Source organism: Typha latifolia, chromosome 14 (assembly GCF_019914945.1).
Source record: "Typha latifolia isolate L0001 chromosome 14, TyphaL0001v2, whole genome shotgun sequence".
Classification (NCBI taxonomy): Eukaryota; Viridiplantae; Streptophyta; class Magnoliopsida; order Poales; family Typhaceae; genus Typha; species Typha latifolia.
Window position 1 is genome coordinate 3,733,099 of NC_133099.1, and position 18,633 is coordinate 3,751,731.

At 37.3% G+C, this 18,633-nt stretch overlaps 2 protein-coding genes across 3 annotated transcripts; both read left to right on the plus strand.

Annotated features, from left to right (window-relative positions):
- Positions 1-814: 814 nt before the first annotated feature.
- On the plus strand, positions 815-5,104 carry LOC140800834 (1-aminocyclopropane-1-carboxylate synthase 6). The gene is made up of 4 exons (XM_073155725.1): positions 815-1,429; positions 1,514-1,642; positions 3,461-3,621; positions 3,716-5,104. The coding sequence occupies exons 1-4, from the start codon at positions 965-967 to the stop codon at positions 4,569-4,571; spliced, it is 1,611 nt and encodes a 536-aa protein (XP_073011826.1). The 5' UTR covers positions 815-964; the 3' UTR covers positions 4,572-5,104.
- On the plus strand, positions 5,103-10,810 carry LOC140800835 (peptidyl-prolyl cis-trans isomerase CYP18-1). Of its 2 annotated transcripts, none has more exons than XM_073155726.1 (6): positions 5,103-5,958; positions 6,035-6,109; positions 9,297-9,458; positions 9,925-10,083; positions 10,175-10,266; positions 10,385-10,810. In XM_073155726.1, the coding sequence occupies exons 1-5, from the start codon at positions 5,956-5,958 to the stop codon at positions 10,256-10,258; spliced, it is 483 nt and encodes a 160-aa protein (XP_073011827.1). In that variant the 5' UTR covers positions 5,103-5,955; the 3' UTR covers positions 10,259-10,266; positions 10,385-10,810. The 2 variants fall into 2 exon arrangements, with proteins under 2 accessions (XP_073011827.1, XP_073011828.1); XM_073155727.1 differs by having other exon boundaries at positions 5,783-5,958; positions 10,486-10,810.
- The last annotated feature ends 7,823 nt before the right edge of the window (positions 10,811-18,633 follow it).

The window sequence follows — 18,633 nt, forward strand, 5'->3', positions numbered from 1 at the left end:
ATATAAGATAGACTAAGAGCCAACTTTCTCTATATACATAGGCACTTAGGCCTTATTAAGTTTTAGCTAATTTACTAAGCCATCTAGTTTAGACTTTAAGCTGCATACAAACTATGAGTACTATAATAACCGATCAATTGTAGTAAAATTGGTACGTACCCTTTCCTATAATCAAGGAGGTTGTATGATCGAATTTAACCCCAAATAATTATTGTGGAGGAAATTATTTGTGATCGGTGGTGGCTTGACTCAACGGCTTGGTTTGGTTGATAGCTTGGGCAATATGATGGCTTAAAGCAATATCTCGATGGCGTTTAATTCGAAGCAATAGTTCGGTGACGTATATAGTTTGAAGTCTATATTAGACGGCTTAGTAGGGTGGGACTTCGAGGGTATACTAAAAATAAATTTTAAAATATTTAAATTACTCTTCCGTGTGTTAGGATAAGGTGATAGGATCTAAGAAAAAGTCTTTAATTTGGTAAGGTGGGACATGACTTAAAAAGGGTTTAAATAGCACGCGTAAATGTTAGACATGTTTAAAGGATATTTTGGTAAATTAATCAGTAAACTTATAATATAAATCATAGACCGTGAGGAGGGTCTGGCTACAAAATTCCCAAAGAGAAAGTGTTAAATCATAAAATAAAATAAAAATATAGGGTGTTATTTGCACATTTAAAAAAAAAACATTTCGAATTTTCGGAAAGCATAAATGAAAATAAAAGGAAATTCTTAAAACCGGAAAACAAGAAAAAAAAGATCCCCATCACACCCTCCAATTCCCTCTCTCCTTTTCCCCCAAAAAACACCCAGCTGCAGCAAAACACAACACTCATCACATTCCCCCTCTCCCCTCCCTTCCCTCTCTTTATCTCCGCCCACCTCTCTCTCTCTCTCTCTCTCTCTCTCTCTCTCTCTCTCTCTCTCTCTCTCTCTCTCTCTCTCCCATGACCTTCCCCAGATGACCCGCACCCCTTCCTCCTCCGCATCCGACGGCCCCCACCGCTCCCGCCCCCGATCCGACGGCCCCGCGATGCGCGTCATCGTCCCTCTCCAAGGCGTCGTCCAGGGCCGCGGCGGCCTCGTCCTTGGCTCCTTGATTCCCTGTGCCCTCTTCTACTTCCTCCAGCTCTATCTCAAATCCCGAAACCGCCCCGCCTCCTCCTCCTCGCCTACCTCCTCCCCTCCTTCCTCCTCTAACCTCCCTGACCTCATCTCCGCCGCCGGAATCCACCGCACCCTCTCACGTGGTCTCCTCTCCCCCCGCGGCGCGGCGCCGCCTCTCTCCTCGCGCGCTGCCGCCGTCGTGAAGCCCGAGGAGGGCGACTCTGCCTACTACGTCGGGCTGAGGAGGTGCTCTGAAGACCCCTACGACGCGGTCAAGAATCCCAACGGGATCGTGCAGCTTGGACTGGCCGAGAACCAGGTCGGTTTTCCTTTCCTTTTCTTCTTTTGCTTTGGGGGTTTTCTCGGGGGAAGTTATGAAGTGTTTGGTGTTGGTTTAGTGCAGTTGTCGCTGGATTTGGTGTGGGAATGGTTGGAGAGGAACGTGAAGGAGGCGGTGCTTGGGAAGGAAGAGTTGAGTATTAGGGGGCTGGCAACGTATCAGCCGTTCGATGGGTTGATTGATTTGAAAATGGTACGAAGAAATAAGTTAAAAAAGATCAAATTTTTTTAGTTTTCTTATTACTTCATGGGTGTTGCAATAGTACCTGCTTCTTTTTTTACCTTTTTGTGAGGAGTTGTTTTGATGGATTTTATTTGCTTGATGTCCATATTAGGAACTATTGGAGTTGCTTATCGGGCGTATCTAAACTGTTTATTGCTGTTACTTTGACCAATTAAATAGGTCATTTATTCGGGTTGGCTTTATGAATTTATCCTCGGAATTCTACAAGTTTGCTATTTTCTTTCTTTGTTGCTAGCATGGTTCATATTGACATCTATTAAATATTCTTCTTCCCCAAGAACTTGAGTGATTCGGGTTCAGTTCACCGTATATCAGAATACTATCGAGCTACATGACTAATAACTTTAGCTCTGCAAGGAGAAAGCAACATATTTGTCTGGAAGTGTTTTGAATTTGCCTTGTCACATTGGACAGTAAAAGATTGGTTAAGTGTGGCATGAAGTGACTATGATTTGTGAGAACCATTAAAGCACATTGCAACTTGATTGCTAACAGATTATTGGTTTCGTAATGTTGAATACGAAGAATTGATGATTTTATTTATATCTTTGTGTAAGTCGGATTTGCAATTGTGAAGATTTGTTCCAAGTTCGGATATTACACACTAAAGCTGAATGTTGAGCTTTTGGAGCAATAATCTCAATATTTGATTATTACATTCTTCGTATTGATAATCTAACTTTAACTGAACTGCCAGAGTGATCAATGACACAGAGTCACAGGCAAGTTAGGAGAAGAGAGTCTATGGCAAGGTGGATTTCACAAGAAAATTATGAGTAGGCTGCCTTTCTGTTTTAACAATTTAGTGGCAACTAATTGAGCTTGTCTATATTGATCATTTCCCACTACTTGACGTTGTCTCAGGCAAAAGCTCCTTTTGTCAGTGTATCGTATCTTCTGTCAGTTCTTCCTTCTAGGCATTTTCAGAATGTGCTGGATACACTGATCCTAATTATGTGTCTTTGCTTTTCTTTTTTTTCTCCAAGAATGGAATGTGGTGTCTTTTGCTAATTTTCTATAATATCATGTTTGCTGAATAGTTGTTAGTAAGACCCTGTAATGTTTGTTGCAAATCATGACTTTATCCTATAGAAGTTCCTTGCATCTCATCCAATGTAATAATAAGAGTTGGTGATTTTCACTGGATTCTGTTGTTGGTCTCTTTCATGTTGTGGTAAAGTTGGATAAACCTGTCATAGGATGGATTCATCCTGTATTACACTACCAGATTATACTAGAATGTGGTTAAGTTGATAATATGTCATGGGCTTATTGCAATATATTTGTTATTATTGTTGCCTATCTAATGATTCTCCTGTGAGTCTTTTATAATGCATGTGAAACACGGGAATATCTGTTCTTTTCTTCTACTGTAACAGAAAAATAGAAATTATTGATCAAGTGAAATTTTTCTTGATATCTTTTCTTCACGTGAAACAACATCAATACATATATGTCGTAAAATACAAAGATAACATTTGACAGTCTATCTCTAGCTTAATTCTTCGTATTCCTGTACTGTCTTTTATATGAAATTTTACCTGTTAAGGATTATGTAGTTTGATATCTGATGGTTAAAATTCCCTATGCTTGAATGTTGTCTTAGCTAGCACCTTACTGCTTATTTGAGAATACTGACAGCTTAATATTTGTGCTCATTCTTAGTATAAAATAATTGTTCCGTTGGTCTATTATGGAGTAATGACATGTTTTGGTAGTTCTTGTTGTAAACTTTTTTATACGAGTACTTGATGGATGTTTAAACAGGCTATAGCTGGATTTATGGGCCAAGTGATGCAAGGTTCAGTTTCATTTAATCCGTCACAAATTGTGGTAACTGCTGGTGCCACTCCTGCAATTGAGATTTTAAGCTTCTGTCTGGCAGATCCAGGAAATGCATTTCTTGTTCCTTCACCATATTACCCTGGGTAATTTCTTTTCCACAGATGAATATTTAGTTTTGATGTAATGAATCAATGAGATGTAAGTATGTAACATACATCTTTATGTAATGGGGTGCAGGTGGGATAGAGACATTAAGTGGCGCACTGGGGTAGAGTTGATTCCTGTTCCATGTCGAAGTACTGATAAATTTAATATTAGTATTTCTGCTCTTGATAGAGCATACAATCAGGCAAAGAAGCGAGGGATAAAAGTCCGTGCTATTCTCATTTCTAACCCTTCGAACCCTGTGGGTTATCTGTTGAACCGGGAAACATTGTATGGCCTTCTTGACTTTGCTACAGAGAAGAACATACACTTGATTTCTGATGAAATATTTGCTGGGTCAACTCATGGAAGCAACAAGTTTGTGAGTGTGTTGGATCTCCTAGATTCAGAAGGTTTTGATAAGAGCAGAGTCCATATAATTTATGGATTGTCAAAAGACCTATCTCTTCCAGGTTTTAGAGTGGGGGTCATCTATTCCTTTAATGATAATGTCCTGGCTGCTGCTGCAAAGCTAGCGAGGTTCTCTTCTGTTTCAGTTCCTACAGAACGCTTACTAATTTCAATGCTTTCAGATACAAAGTTCATTTCAGATTACCTTGAGATCAACAGGGAGAGGCTCCGGCGGATGTACATCTTGTTTGTGGATGCATTGAAACAATTAGGTATTGAATGCTTTAATAGCAGCGGAGGATTTTACTGTTGGGCAGACATGAGCAAGTTTATTCGATCATATAGTGAGAAGGGGGAGCGCATGCTGTGTGATAAGTTGTGGAACGTAGCTAAGGTCAATATGACGCCTGGATCATCTTGCCATTGTATTGAACCTGGATGGTTTCGGTGCTGTTTCACAACATTATCTGAGAAGGATATCCCTGTAGTTGTGGAAAGGATCAGGAGAGTAACTGAAAGCCATAAAGTTAATAAGTAACATGCTAAGATTATCATATTCAATCTAACTCATGGAAATGAAAGTTGTGAGGATTTAATGCTTAAATGAGCTTTGCTGCCACATATGAGTTAGCATGTAATGAATGCCCTTTGATCTCGAGAAGAGAATTCCACTTCAACATTTCATCTGTGCAGCAGCTAAGCAAGTGTCATCACACTCTAGTTTACTGTTTGAGGAGAAGGAATACAACTGCAGTTCGTGTGCTGAAGGATTTGAAGTATTTTAGGGCTTGGCCAGGAGACTTAGGATGCTCACTGCTGCCATTCATTCTCCTAAGTACTGTTGTTGTGCTTAACAAATATTTATCTTCTTGCCTAGTGGTTCAGATGGAAAATGTAGCCGTGTAGTCCCCTACTTAGGAATTCTTCTCACAGCTGTAGTGTATTAAAAGGATTCCTAGTAGCATCAGCATCTTCTTGTTTCTCCTGTAAATCAATGGACCCAGATAAAATTTTCCATGTTTAAAAGAACTCTGATATTGATTCAAATATTAATTTTACTTTTCCTCTCCATTGATGCAGAAGCAAAAGATCTGCAGTTTTTCTAAGTTCAAGCAATTCTGATAGGGTTTTTGCAGGAGCCTTGTGAAATCCTAGATGACCTTTTCTAAACCTTTTTTTTTCGATTGATTACTATGGTGGTTTCTCAAAAACTGTCTTCAAACATCAAATGGCTTCAATGCAAGAGCATTCTTTCAGTTTTTATCACTTGTCCTCTGCACTTGCTGTCTGTTTGCAATTACTTCTGCAATTATGGCTCTCTTTCTTAATTGAGTTCTTGGATACTGATTTATTCACATCCTCAATTCCCATGTACTCTTAGAGGCATATGATGCTTGAATGCAACAAATAATTGTTCAATCTTTATGCTGCCAAGGATCTAAGGCCAGTTTCACTAGTGTAACTATCTTTCATTAAAGGTTCTAAAGGTTAAGTAGAAATGAGTCTTTAGATCCCATTCTAAAGATTCTAAAGAATCTTAACTATATATATTTATTTATATTTATATTTCCCGAGCTCTAGCGAACGGAGTCGAGCAAATTAACGTTCCTCTACGTAGTAAATAAATTTTGAGCCTAAACTAACAATTTCAAGCCTATATTTACAAACGTAGCCGAGCTTGATCGAGCCCCTATCTGGTCGGAATCTGGGACACTATAAGTCGGATCGAATCGGAGAAGACCCGATCAAATATTTCACCATCACTCGATCCGACCCGGATCGAACTCGCTACCTCCTCCTCGGCTTCTCCAGAAGCATCGCAACACTGCGAAGTGCGAACTCTTCGATTTCCTTCCAAACTCCCGACCACCCGCGCAAACTTCTCTTCCACACCCAATCTATCGAGCGAAGAGCAGAATCCAATGGTAGGTTGATCCCTTGCTCGGCTTAATGCTCGTAGTCTTACTGATGGATTCACCGGTTGCTTTCCTCTCTTTGCAGTCCGTGACGCTGCACACGAATCTTGGCGATATCAAGTGCGAGATCGCGTGCGATGAGGTCGCCAAGACAGCGGAGGTTTATATCCTTCTCCCTCCCTCTCTTAATCGACTTGCTTAGTTAATAGAGATTTAGTTTTATTTAGACTTTTGTGGTTCTAATTTGTTAGATTTGATGGTCGAATTCACAATTTAGGTTGCTCCCCTTTTGTTCGAAAAAAGAAGTTAGCTTTGTTTAACCTAATACAGTGGGATTTAATTTCACTTACTTGGAACTGGTGAATTGTAAGAAGGTGGTTGGATTTGTTTGCAACTTGTTGATGTGAATTTACTTTCCGCTGCAAGACTTGGTGACCTTGCATAACCTAGTAAAGGTCATGGGCGACTCTTCTAGGTACTCTACTAATGCAATTGAATTCTCATCACTGCCCATTATATCGCTTTGTTAGGGTTGCTGGTTATTGAAAATGAATAGGATACTTAGTAGCAAGTGGCTTGTCATTCTATTGTCATATTCATGGTAGGTAGAAAAATTATTGCTACCATGCCTCGAATTTAAACTAGCTTATGTTCTGAATGAGATTGCTGATTTTCTTGAAAGCATATTGTGAGTAGGACCCTTAGTAACAAGTTGCTCATCTTTGAAATATGTTTCTGACGGTAGCTGATCATTTCATCTTCTATAGTGTCATAGTCATGGTAAAATAAATTATTGTTAGCTGCCCACTATTTAGATTAATTTAAGATCTGATTGAGATACATGATTTTCATGGAAAAATACAGTGGTAACTAAACATTGTCTGTATGTTAGTATCATTTCTTACAAAGTTTTGCATTTCTAGTTTTAGTACTCTTCAGTATATAGGGATGTGAACATGGTTAGAAGTTATAGGTTTGGTTTTAGTTTCAGTTAAAAAATGAAGCATTTCCGAGTTTTGGTTGGTTTTGCTTGTTTAACTTCTGGTTTAGTTGGTTTTATCTTTTGGCATTTTTAAGTATTAGAAAAGTCAAAGGAACTCTGAAAAGTTAGTAGGAAAATTCAGACAATAGAGAAAATCATGGAGATGAGGAGGCAATGTATGTGCATTTGGAGGGGTGAGTGTTGCATCTTTTAAATGATTTTTGTTCGTGAAAGGGAGAAGATAGTGCTTCATTTTTTAGCTTCATCTAGGCTCAATAATTATGAGGGATAGTTGCCTGGATGAGTAGAGCGTATTGGAGCCCTGGTGGAGACGAAACCAAGATGCTTTCTTATTTTGGCCTCAAGTTCAGATCAGTCCCAACTTAAATGCATTATTCTGAAAAAGAGGCATTAAGTTGTTTATGTGAAAGAGAAAGATTATTGTGGTGGCTCTTGATAGCAATGAGACATTAAGGAGAATATTAGGATATCATCTTTGTACTTGCTATCATATTCGGTTGTATTGACCATTTCGGCCACCAATATTGGATTATTTTTTAATTATCTAAAGATTCTAAAATCATCAAAAATACAGAAAAATCTTAAAAAATAAAAAAAAAAAAATAAAAAAAATAAAATATAAATTGCTTAAATATTAAGTCTAATTAAAAGTTCGATCTCTATCTCTCTCCTGCTCACTTTCTCTCTCCCCCTTTTGTCACTTTTAGTTAGAGAAAAATTTCTGTCTTTGTCTCTCTCTGTCTTTGTCTCTCTCTCGCTCATTCTTCTCTCTTCAATCGATCTCCTGCACACCACTTCACCATCGCTACCCTTGCCCCTCGCTATTGCTTCCATGGCTCGAGCTTGTCAAACTTCTATTTTGATGGATCGGTGTTGGAAAACTTCGTCGAGGTGTATGGGAGAGAGAGAGATGAGGTCCGACCATCTCTCCATTGGTGGCTTCTCGGCAATTTTGGCCAAAACGATCAAAATCCACTCAAAATAGTTTGAGTATCTGTCAATTCGGCAGATACCTGACAGAAACCAATCACCTAATTCATTTTGACTGATCTCCATAGTTGATCTCGGTCCATTTCAGTCGATCAAGATCAGGATCGATGGAAAACTGAAATCCTTGATTAATAAAAGACTTAATAATTTCTTTAATCAAATATATATAAGACTATCTTTGTATCTTTATGAATGAAATCATAAATATCAATCTATCTGTGCAGCACGACTGGTCGTAGATACAAAGACGCTTGAGTACAGCTTGTGTTCTAGAGTCAAAGGATAGTATTAAATTTCTTCACTCTAGTGCAGATGATAGGATAGGCACAACAAACTGTTAATCATCTTTCAATTAGACAAATTCATAATTTCATATGGTTTTCTTTATTTCCATGTTTCTAGTTTAACATTCTAGTAGGTGTGTAGATATCATTCTTCGTGTTCTCCTATGATCTATCCGTGCCACTTTCTTGTTACCTCACTCTTTCCTTGAGCACATATATTCTTCTCTGTTCTTTATTTTATTTGTCTACTTACTTTCTAAGGGGGTAATGATGAATTTTCTCATTGTCCTCATCAAATGCTTTTAATCCACCTCTTTGACTCTTCCATAAACCATCGGTCTGTCATCAGATATCCTTTAACAGAGGAGTGGGGCAGGAGATGCAGTTCTAGTGAGAAAATGAAGGGGTGGTTACATTGCAAAGGAATGTGGAGGGCAAAGCTGGAGCAGCAAAGAGTGGCAGGAAGAGTTGATGGATATTGCTGGAGAAGAAAGCAAGTGTACAGGGCAATTAGACAAGTGATGGAAGGAGAATAAACTCGAGTCTCTAGAAGATGAGGAGAGGGAAAGAACAATTGAATCATGCTATGGAGGGACAAGAGGGGAATGGACTGGACTAGGGAGGGAAGAAATGATCAATGGATAGGAGAGGAAGTGGAGAGTGAAATAGTGAGTTGGGTTATATATATGTTGTATATATGTATATACATAGACTAATGGAGCTTTGTACATCTTTTAAGGTAGGAAAAGTTATCTAGCTGTATAATTCATGTTGAATTTATTTCATCTACTTGTTGACTACTGTGACTATAGATCTGCTATAAAATATGTGATATCTTTACGTTTTAGTTCGTTGTGTTATGTTTACTTTTTAGTTCGAATGCCTCTTCCATACTGGAGTCTGACAAGCAACCCTTTAATTACGATCTCACCAAGGTTTCCATTTTTTCATCTTATTTTACTATTAATTATATGAGAATTACCCAATATCAGATTTGAGTATGTGAAGTGCATACAAGTACTCTTTTAGTTTTCTGAGTTTCAACTTATTTGCGCTCAAATTTTATGCAGAATTTTTTGGCGTTGTGTGCTAGCGGTTATTATGATGGAACTATATTTCATCGAAATATCAAGGGTTTCATGATCCAGGGTGGAGATCCCATGGGGACTGGCAAGGGAGGAACAAGCATATGGGGAAAGAAATTCAATGATGAGATCCGGGAGTCATTAAAGGTATCAGAAAGAAATTCTCTAAATCATTCATCTCCATGCAAAGTGGATAGCAATTTATAGTCAGTGCTTGGCCTTTTCTTTAGTGCTCTGTCATCAAATCACCGTTTGATGCCTCTTTCATGTTCTTGTTGATTTTATTCTAGCACTTTTAACCATGGTCGGTAAGAAAAGGTATTATATTACCTCAAAAGGGCACAAGGCTCCCTTACTGAGTAGCAAGGGATTTTGACCCTGGTTTTCGGCTGCCCTTGGCCAAAAAGGAAAAAAATGATCCTTTTTTTTTTGCCAAAATGTTCCTATTTTTCAGGGGAGAAAACAGAAACGTTGAAACACTTTAACTTAGTTTGATGACTTGCATTCTGTAAATTCTATCTGCCACAATGTGGTTGATTTCTTTCTTTGCACTAAGGTTGAATCACATTGTATGTCTCCTCCTGATTGCTGATGCAAGTCTATATGTTATTAGCACAATGCTAGGGGAATACTTTCAATGGCAAATAGCGGGCCTAACACAAATGGGAGCCAGTTCTTCATCACTTATGCAAAGCAGCCACACCTTAATGGATTATACACAATATTTGGAAAAGTTATCCATGGATTTGAAGTCCTTGATCTTATGGAAAAGGTAGGTCTTTTTAATTTTTACTGCTTAGTACAGACAATTTTTCTTTCTTGTATCACGAATGGCTCAAGTGCTAATCTTGTTGCCTTAACAGACCCCAACAGGACCTGGAGATAGACCGCTTGCTGAAATTAGGCTCAATCGTGTGACAATTCATGCAAATCCTCTTGCTGGATAAGTTTCTTGGTAAAACATTTCTGTTGCTTTAGTTTTCAATATTTGACAAACGGCTTTGATAAGTGAAGCAAATGAAGTGGGAGCTTTTTTAGCTATGATCGATCTGATTCAACTCCCATCTTTTCAGGAAATTGAAGAAAATTTAGACCTTATATCTGTTGAAGAAATTAGCATCTTCTCATTTACTGTGCTGGCACTGGTAATGCAGCTTCCTTTTTTTAATTATAGAATGTGTGGCAGCTGAGACCATCTAAGGCACGATCATTCTCTGAAGATGGACAAATTTCAGCTGGAGAAAATTTCCTGATCGAAGAGCGAATGTCTATTGTCGCTTCGTTCATGTAGTTGATATGATTTCATCCATCTATCTGTAGGATATAAATTCTAGGTTTTCATTAAAGTCACATTCTTAAATTGTTCTCTACTGTAGCAATTCAGTCCTCTCTTGTAGCTTATGAAGACCTTATCAGGTGGCACTTCTACAAATTTATGCGCCACTGCTAGTCTTTACCACCAAACTTTGGAATATAAACCCTTTGATTTCCATCCTGAAGTACTGTTTACTATATCATTGCAGGGCCTTGACCAAAACAAGTAGAATAGTTGGTTCTCTCAATCAGTATTAAAGTTTAGTGATGCCATGCCATGGCTTGCTCTTTCCTTTTGGCTATTTGTCAGAAGAAAAGAGATTTTAGTCCTCAAAAGGAGATACTTTAGTACCCGTGATATCTGTTAACCCTTTTCAAGTAGAATTCTTTTAATTGAAATCATCTTTCGAAGGGAAGAATTATATTATAACCTGTTTCATGTTGGTTTTCCAACCAAGAATTCGCCAGAAAAAAAAAAAACTCCCATTCTTGGTGGTTAAATTGATAGAACAAAGAAGTGATATACCAAGGCAACCAATTTCTTCAAACATGGCCTCTGTTTATTTGTAAAAAAATATGGCCTCTTTTCTATTGTGATATTTTGGAAAGCAGATGATATATTTTTCTAAACTGAGAAGATACTCTCCTAACAAGTAGAAAGATGTAGGCCGTGAGAAGCCTAGCCCTAGTTCACTATAGAGATAATTTTATTTTTAATTTCAAAATATAATTCTTTATTTTAGAATAACAGTTAAACATCATAATTAATACAAATATTATTTATTAAAATTATACTTTATACTACACACACCAATCTAATTACAATTTAATCTTTGATATTTATTCCATCAATCTACAAGTATTTATAGTAATTTTATAAAAATAAAATATATTTTTACATATTTTCTTTCATTATATCACATGAAATATAATTATTGTGCCCTTATTTTTAAATATAAGTGAGTATAAGAATAACTATTTCTGAAATGAAGACCTCATTCTGGCAATAACAAAGAGAAATAAATCTATTCTAGAATTAATCTTATTCCTAAAATAAACGAGGCCCTAGGAATAACTAAGAAATTATTATTTTTTTCCGGTATCAACTTTTTTATTGGATAATTTTAGTAGTTGTTTCATTTAAATAATGTTAGAGCTCTAAGATTATAATGATGGGGGAAACAATTAACTAGTAAATCTAATTTAATGCAAATGTTGAAGAGGTTGAGCTTAAAAGGCAAAACCTCAAACTAGTCCGCAAGATTAGTAGCTTTAGCAAAGATGACTCTAGAGTGCGAAACTTTTTTTACTCTTTGGGACATTCATTAGAATCCATGACATAGACAATGCTTCTCATGGTGACACCAAGAGAGAGTCTCATCCAAGATTAGTTTACATCATCCTAGAGAGAGAAGGGACTAATAACACAGTAAGTGGGGTGAATTGGGAAGGCATCGTTATAAGAAAGGGCACATTCATGCAACATGAACTAGATACTATGCAAAATAGAATTACAAAAAAATGGGGCTATTGAGAAAAGCAAGCAGAAGTTTGTGCCTTCCAAATCTGCCACAAAGTATGGATAATAACCAAAAGGTTGGAAGCACTGGTTGCATTGTAACGAGTTGTCATCCATGATCAAGTCGCCTTTAACCCAGTCATCAAAGAAGGATAAACAAAGATAGAAATATGTCATAACTGCGGCCCAAATCCAAATAAAAATGGAGAGGGTCCTTAGGCTCAACCTAATAGTAGGCAACATACATCAATAGGGATGTGGCAGAGGGAAAGGGTAACGTTGGTGGGCAGCTGACCCCAAAGGAGCACCATAAGAATGTTTTAAGGCAGGGAGAATGGGAAGGAACCATATACTTTGCTTAGGGAGAAAAAATTCTCACTTAGCAAGTCCGCATGGTGATTAGTAAGAGAGGAATAAGCCTCATGGGCCGAGTTGACACTAGCCAAAGTTAGTGATCAAGACTCCAGTAACAATAAGTAAACTATCTGGGAATATAAGATAACAATTGACACGCCCACTACCATTCTTAAAGGACTCTTTATCCATTCCCTATTTAAGAATTCGTGAGGATTTGAGAGCACAAATAAAAATATAAGAAGAGCATGAATTGCTTGTTGGATATCACAAAAACTACTAAATTCTTAGAGAGAACTTTTTAAGGGTAAACACTACAAGAGTTTGAACTTGTAACACCCGAACCATAAACACACGTGCATGGCATGAGCCCACACGACACGTGCGTAGCACCTGACCATTTGGTTAGTTACTGACAATCAAATAAATCTGTAGCAACATTATAATTTTATCTACAACATCTAACTAAGAATAACTCAAGTCTAACTATCAACAGTATATAGAGAACTCTACTTGGGCCCCGCACATGCCACAACACATTATTAAGAGCTTTTCAAAACTACATATACACAACGGTGGTATATACATAATTATACAAGTACATAGTCATACACTAAAATATAAGACAAGGATATAGACACACTTTGGAGGATGTCTACTAATACATCAAATAAAATAACTCATCTGGCATATAACACAATCCACACTCTACTCCTCACTCACCGGCAAGACCTCTAAGGGAATATCCTGCTCCTCTTGTTTATCTAGATTTTTAGAAAAGAGAAAATAAAGAGAGTCATGAGCTAAAGGCTTAGTGAATACACCTTACCCTAAATTAGTGAAGCCAAATAGAGGATAAATCAAGTACTTGATAATATAAATCAGCAAGAGTATCATGTCATGAATGAGTATATGAATGTATCCTCAATAATATATAAATGAAAAGTAAATGTCATAACTGATAAAAGTATATAATCATTGACAATGAATAAATAGATTTTCATATTATACTATCATCACAACTCTCTCTCAAATATGACACATGATGCATGCCGACCATGACCATGCTATGATATCAAATGCAACCATATATTATGCATATTGATCACTCGATAATCAGGTAACCAAATGATAATGAAATCATATGCATTTCTTAACATCACAATCATCACCGACATCTCGGTATAATATCAACATACTAGACCACTGTGCATAGTCACCACTCGGTACCCGGTCTCAACATCATGTCCGAAAGCTCAGAGCATACTCTGCAATCGTAAGAGTATCTCAAATATAATCATACCCCGCCACCCGCTAGGGTATCAACATCCATCCAGATCGGGCACCCACATAGTTGATAGAAACCTCATGAGGATAACTCATCACATATGCCCTGTCGAACGATATGTGTCCGATTGTCTGTGCGCACAGACTCAACTAACCTCAGACATGGGCCACGAGATATCGCATATCAGCGACCATAATCATCACTCTAGGCACCCCTAACCCTGGCGCTTACTCGGGTATCCTCATGCTTTCTATCAACTATCCTATCAATTGCATTTCATATTTTTCTTTTAAATGCCAGATCACATGCATATATCTAGTACGATAACGAGTCAATACATAATAGGAATTTAGGTGGAATAGGAATCAAGAGAAAAATGATGCAATGTAGACTCCAACCATGTATCTAACACATGTATACTCCTACTAGTCTATCACATGCACACTCATACTAGAAATCACTCCGATATAAAGTCATAATAGTATAATCATCTCTAATCATCTCTATTTATCATCATTATACTCATATCCAAGATCAGCCTAATTCTATGCATGATAAAAATATGTTCGACTGTAATCATCTCTAGATAAAGTCATATAATCATGCTGGAGGCCAAAACATGCATGTACATAATATATACTATAACCTAATTTGAGAAAGACATCTAGGGGATAAGACTACTCACCCCATTGCAAGTACAAACCACCACTCGTTTACGCTGCTACGATAACAATCAAACCTCGATAGCTAAGTCCACGTGGTCTTGAACGGGGGTCGGGATCCTGAAATTATTTATAACAAATAATGTCAGTCTTTCTATTAATTAAAATTAACCCAGCAAAAAGATAGTTTCTTATTGTAATTATGCACTCTTCATTTCTATATTTGTTTGTTATTTATTAACCATAATTATATTATTTAATAGAGTATTTAAAACATGATTATCTGCCTATTATTCTCTTTGATAATTAAGAAAATAAGAATTAAGTTACTGCAAATAATTACGTAAGAATATATGTACATAACCCTAATAATTACTATTATTTACCTAGGATTAAAATAGTAATTTATATTGCATGTATTTTGCTAAACATGATATAATTAGAATTATTTACTAACTATGATATAATTATATTTAATTTATATAAATTAAATACATTAAATTAACTAAACTAATTGAATAATTTATAACATAATTAAATATAATTAGAAATTAATAATATGCATATATATATATATATATAAATATATAAACTATACACAGTGCTGGGCTTAGCCCAGCACCATGCGCTACAAGGGTGCTGGGCCGAGCCAAGCACCATGCGCTGCAAGGGTGCTGGGCCGAGCCAAGAACCACTTGCAGGATGCAAATCGAGAGGAGGAAAGAAGGGAAGGAGAAGGAGAAGAAGAAGAAGAAAAAAAAGAAGAAGAAGAAGGAGGAGGAGAAAGCTGGGAAGAGGGTTGGGCTGCATGGGAGGGGTATGGCTGCTAGTGGCCACTCAGCGGCCGGCCTCTCGCCGGCGGCTCAAACTTTCGGCGTCTCGAACGACAACTAACAAAGAGGAAGAGTAAGAGAGAAAGAGAAGGAGAGAGAAAGAGAGAGAGAGACTCACTAGCGAACATAAGGGCCAACGATGGCTCTTCTCGGTGGTCGGTAACTATTTGCGGACTAGATGGAGAGAGAGAGAGAAAGAGCTAGAGAGAGAGAGAGAGAGAGAAAGAGAAAATGCGGGGGGAGAGAGAGATTATTAGAGAGAGGAAGAGCGGGTCACGTGGTGGCGGCGGAGTGGCCGGTGGGCCGGGTCCCACCTCCACGCGTCGCCGCAGCGTGGGGAAGAGTGGCTCGGTGGAGGTACGTGTCACCCCCACCGCACCACAGCATGCATGGCATGCTGGGCATGAGGTCGGCCACAGCGTGGTCGGTCGCGTCGTGTCCAGCAAGCATTAGTTGTTGGTTTTTTTTTTACTCTACTTGGGTTGTTACATTTTCCTTTCCCCCTTATAAAAATTTCAACCTCGAAATTTACATACCTCTAAACAATTCTGGATATTTGGATCGTATCTCATCCTCACATTCCCAAGAAGCCTCTTCTCTGCATGATTTCTCCACAAGATTTTTACTAAAGGTATAACTTTGGTCCTTAATACTTTATCTCTTCTAGCAAGGACTTTCACAGGCTGCTCTTCATATGATAAATTTTGCTGCAGCTGAACTAGTTCATAGTGAATCACATGCGAATGATCTGATATATATTTTCTTAGTACTGACACATGGAACACATTATGAATTTGTGCTAAGTCAGGGGGTAAAGTTACTCTATAAGCTACATGCCCCACTCGCCCAAGAATCTCATAAGGTCCTATATACCTAGGGCTTAACTTTCCTTTTTTTCCAAAGCAAAACACACCCTTCCAAGATGAAACTCTTAAGAATATTTTGTCTCCAACCTGAAACTCCAAATCATGCCTCCTATTATCAGCATAACTTTTCTGTCTACTTTGTGCCACTTTCATATGTTCTCTAATTATCTTTATCTTCTCAACTGTAGCTTGCACTAGTATTGAGTTTTCAACCTTCTTTTCTCCAACTTCTTCCTAATCAATTGGTGATCCGCACTTCCTACCATATAATGCTTCATAGGGAGGCATACCAATACTAGCATGATAGCTGTTATTATAAACAAACTCTATCAAGGGTAAATATTTGTCCCAACCCAATCCAAAATCAATTACACATGCTCTTAACATATCCTCTAATGATTGAATAGTATGCTCAGATTGACTATCTATTTGAGGATGATAAGCTGTACTAAACTGCAGTTTTGTTCCAAAAGACTGATGAAATTGCTTCCAAAATCTAGACACAAAACGAGGATCTCTATCTGAAGTGATACTAACAGGAATTCCATGGTGAGCAAAAATTTCATATCTAAACAAGATAGCTAACTTTTCCATTGAATCAGTAGTGCTAATTGGTAAAAAGTGTGCTGATTTAGTTAGTCTATCAATAATCATTCAAATTGCATTCTTCCCTTTCTGTGTCTTTGGTAATCCTGTCACAAAATCCATATTAATATGTTCCCATTTCCATTTAGGAATCTACAAAGGTTGTAATGCGCCTGTAGGCCTTTGATGTTCAATCTTGACTTGCTGACAAGTCAAACATTTAACCACAAATTCTCCAATTTTTCTTTTAATTCCTTCCCACCAAAATTTCTTCTTTAACTCATGATACATTTTCGTTCCCCCGGGGTGCATAATATAAGAAGAAGTATGAGCTTCATTTAAAATTTCATTTCTAAGTCTTTCACAATTAGGAATATACAATCTGCCTCTAAAACACAGTATCTCAGTAGAGTCTATAGAGAAATATGATTTACTGAAATTCTGTACTTATTTCACAATTTGCATAGCCTTAATATCAGTCTTTTGAGATGCACTAATTATATCAATCAATGTAGGTTTGATAGTGAATTGTGCTAGTAAACCAACTCCACCACCCTTGGTCACAATTGGAACTTCTAGTCTTTGCAAATCCTTAAGTATCATAGTTTGTTAGGTAATTAAAATTGCTAGACTCCTAGCTGACTTCCTACTTAAGGCATCTACAACAACATTTGCTTTACCTGGATGATAATTTATGGTACAATCATAATCCTTCACTAATTCCAACCATCTCCTTTGCCGCAAATTAAGTTTTTTCTAAGTAAACAAATATTTAAGACTTTTATGATCTGTAAAAGTTTCACATTTTTTCCCATATAGATAGTGTCGCTAAATCTTTAAAGCAAACACTACAGCAGCCAACCCCAAATCTTGAGTAGGATAATTCTGTTCATAATTTTTTAACTGCCTAGATGCCTAAGCCACTATATTACCATTCTGCATTAAAACACAACCTAATCCTTTGCGTGAGGCATCACAATACACTTGAAATCCTATTCCACTTGAAGGAATAATCAGAATTGGTGCACAAGTCAATCTTCTTTTTAATTCTTGGAAACTATTTTTACACACTTCATTCCACTCAAACCTTTGATTCTTCCGAGTCAACTTAGTAAGAGGCATATCTATCTTTGCATATCCTTCTACAAACCTCCTATAATACCCAGCTAGACTAAGAAAACTACGCATTTTCGTGATATTAGTCGGTTGACTCCATTTCAATACAACATCTATTTTGGACTGATTTACAATGATCCCTTCTTGTGATACTATATGTCCTAGAAAGACCACCTGATCTAGCCAGGACTCACATTTTAAAAATTTGGCAAATAATTTTTCTCAAGATCTGGAGAATTAACCTCAAGTGATACTCATGTTCTTCCTCACTAGTTGAATATATTAGTATATCATCAATGAAAACTATTACAAACTAATCCAAATAAGGTTGGAAAACTCTATTCATCAAATCCATGAAGACAGATAGAGCATTGGTCAATCCAAATGGCATGACCAAAAACTCATAATGTTCATATCTAGTACGAAAGGCAGTTTTAGAAATATCCTCCTCATGGACTTTTAGCTGATGGTAACCAATCCTCAAGTCTATTTTAGAGAATACTCTAGCTCCCCTTAACTGGTCAAACAAATTATCAATGCGAGGTAGATGATATATATTCTTTATTGTCACTTAGTTCAGTTGTCTATAGTCTATACACAACCTGAGTGTTCCATCTTTCTTCTTAACAAACAAAACAGGTGCTCCCTAAGGTGAGACACTAGGTCTTATAAAGTCTTTCTGTAGTAGTTTATCTAATTGTACCTTAAGTTCCTTCAATTCTATTGGTGCCATTCTATAGGGAGCTTTAGAAATAGGTGAAGTATTAGGAGCTAAATCAATTGAA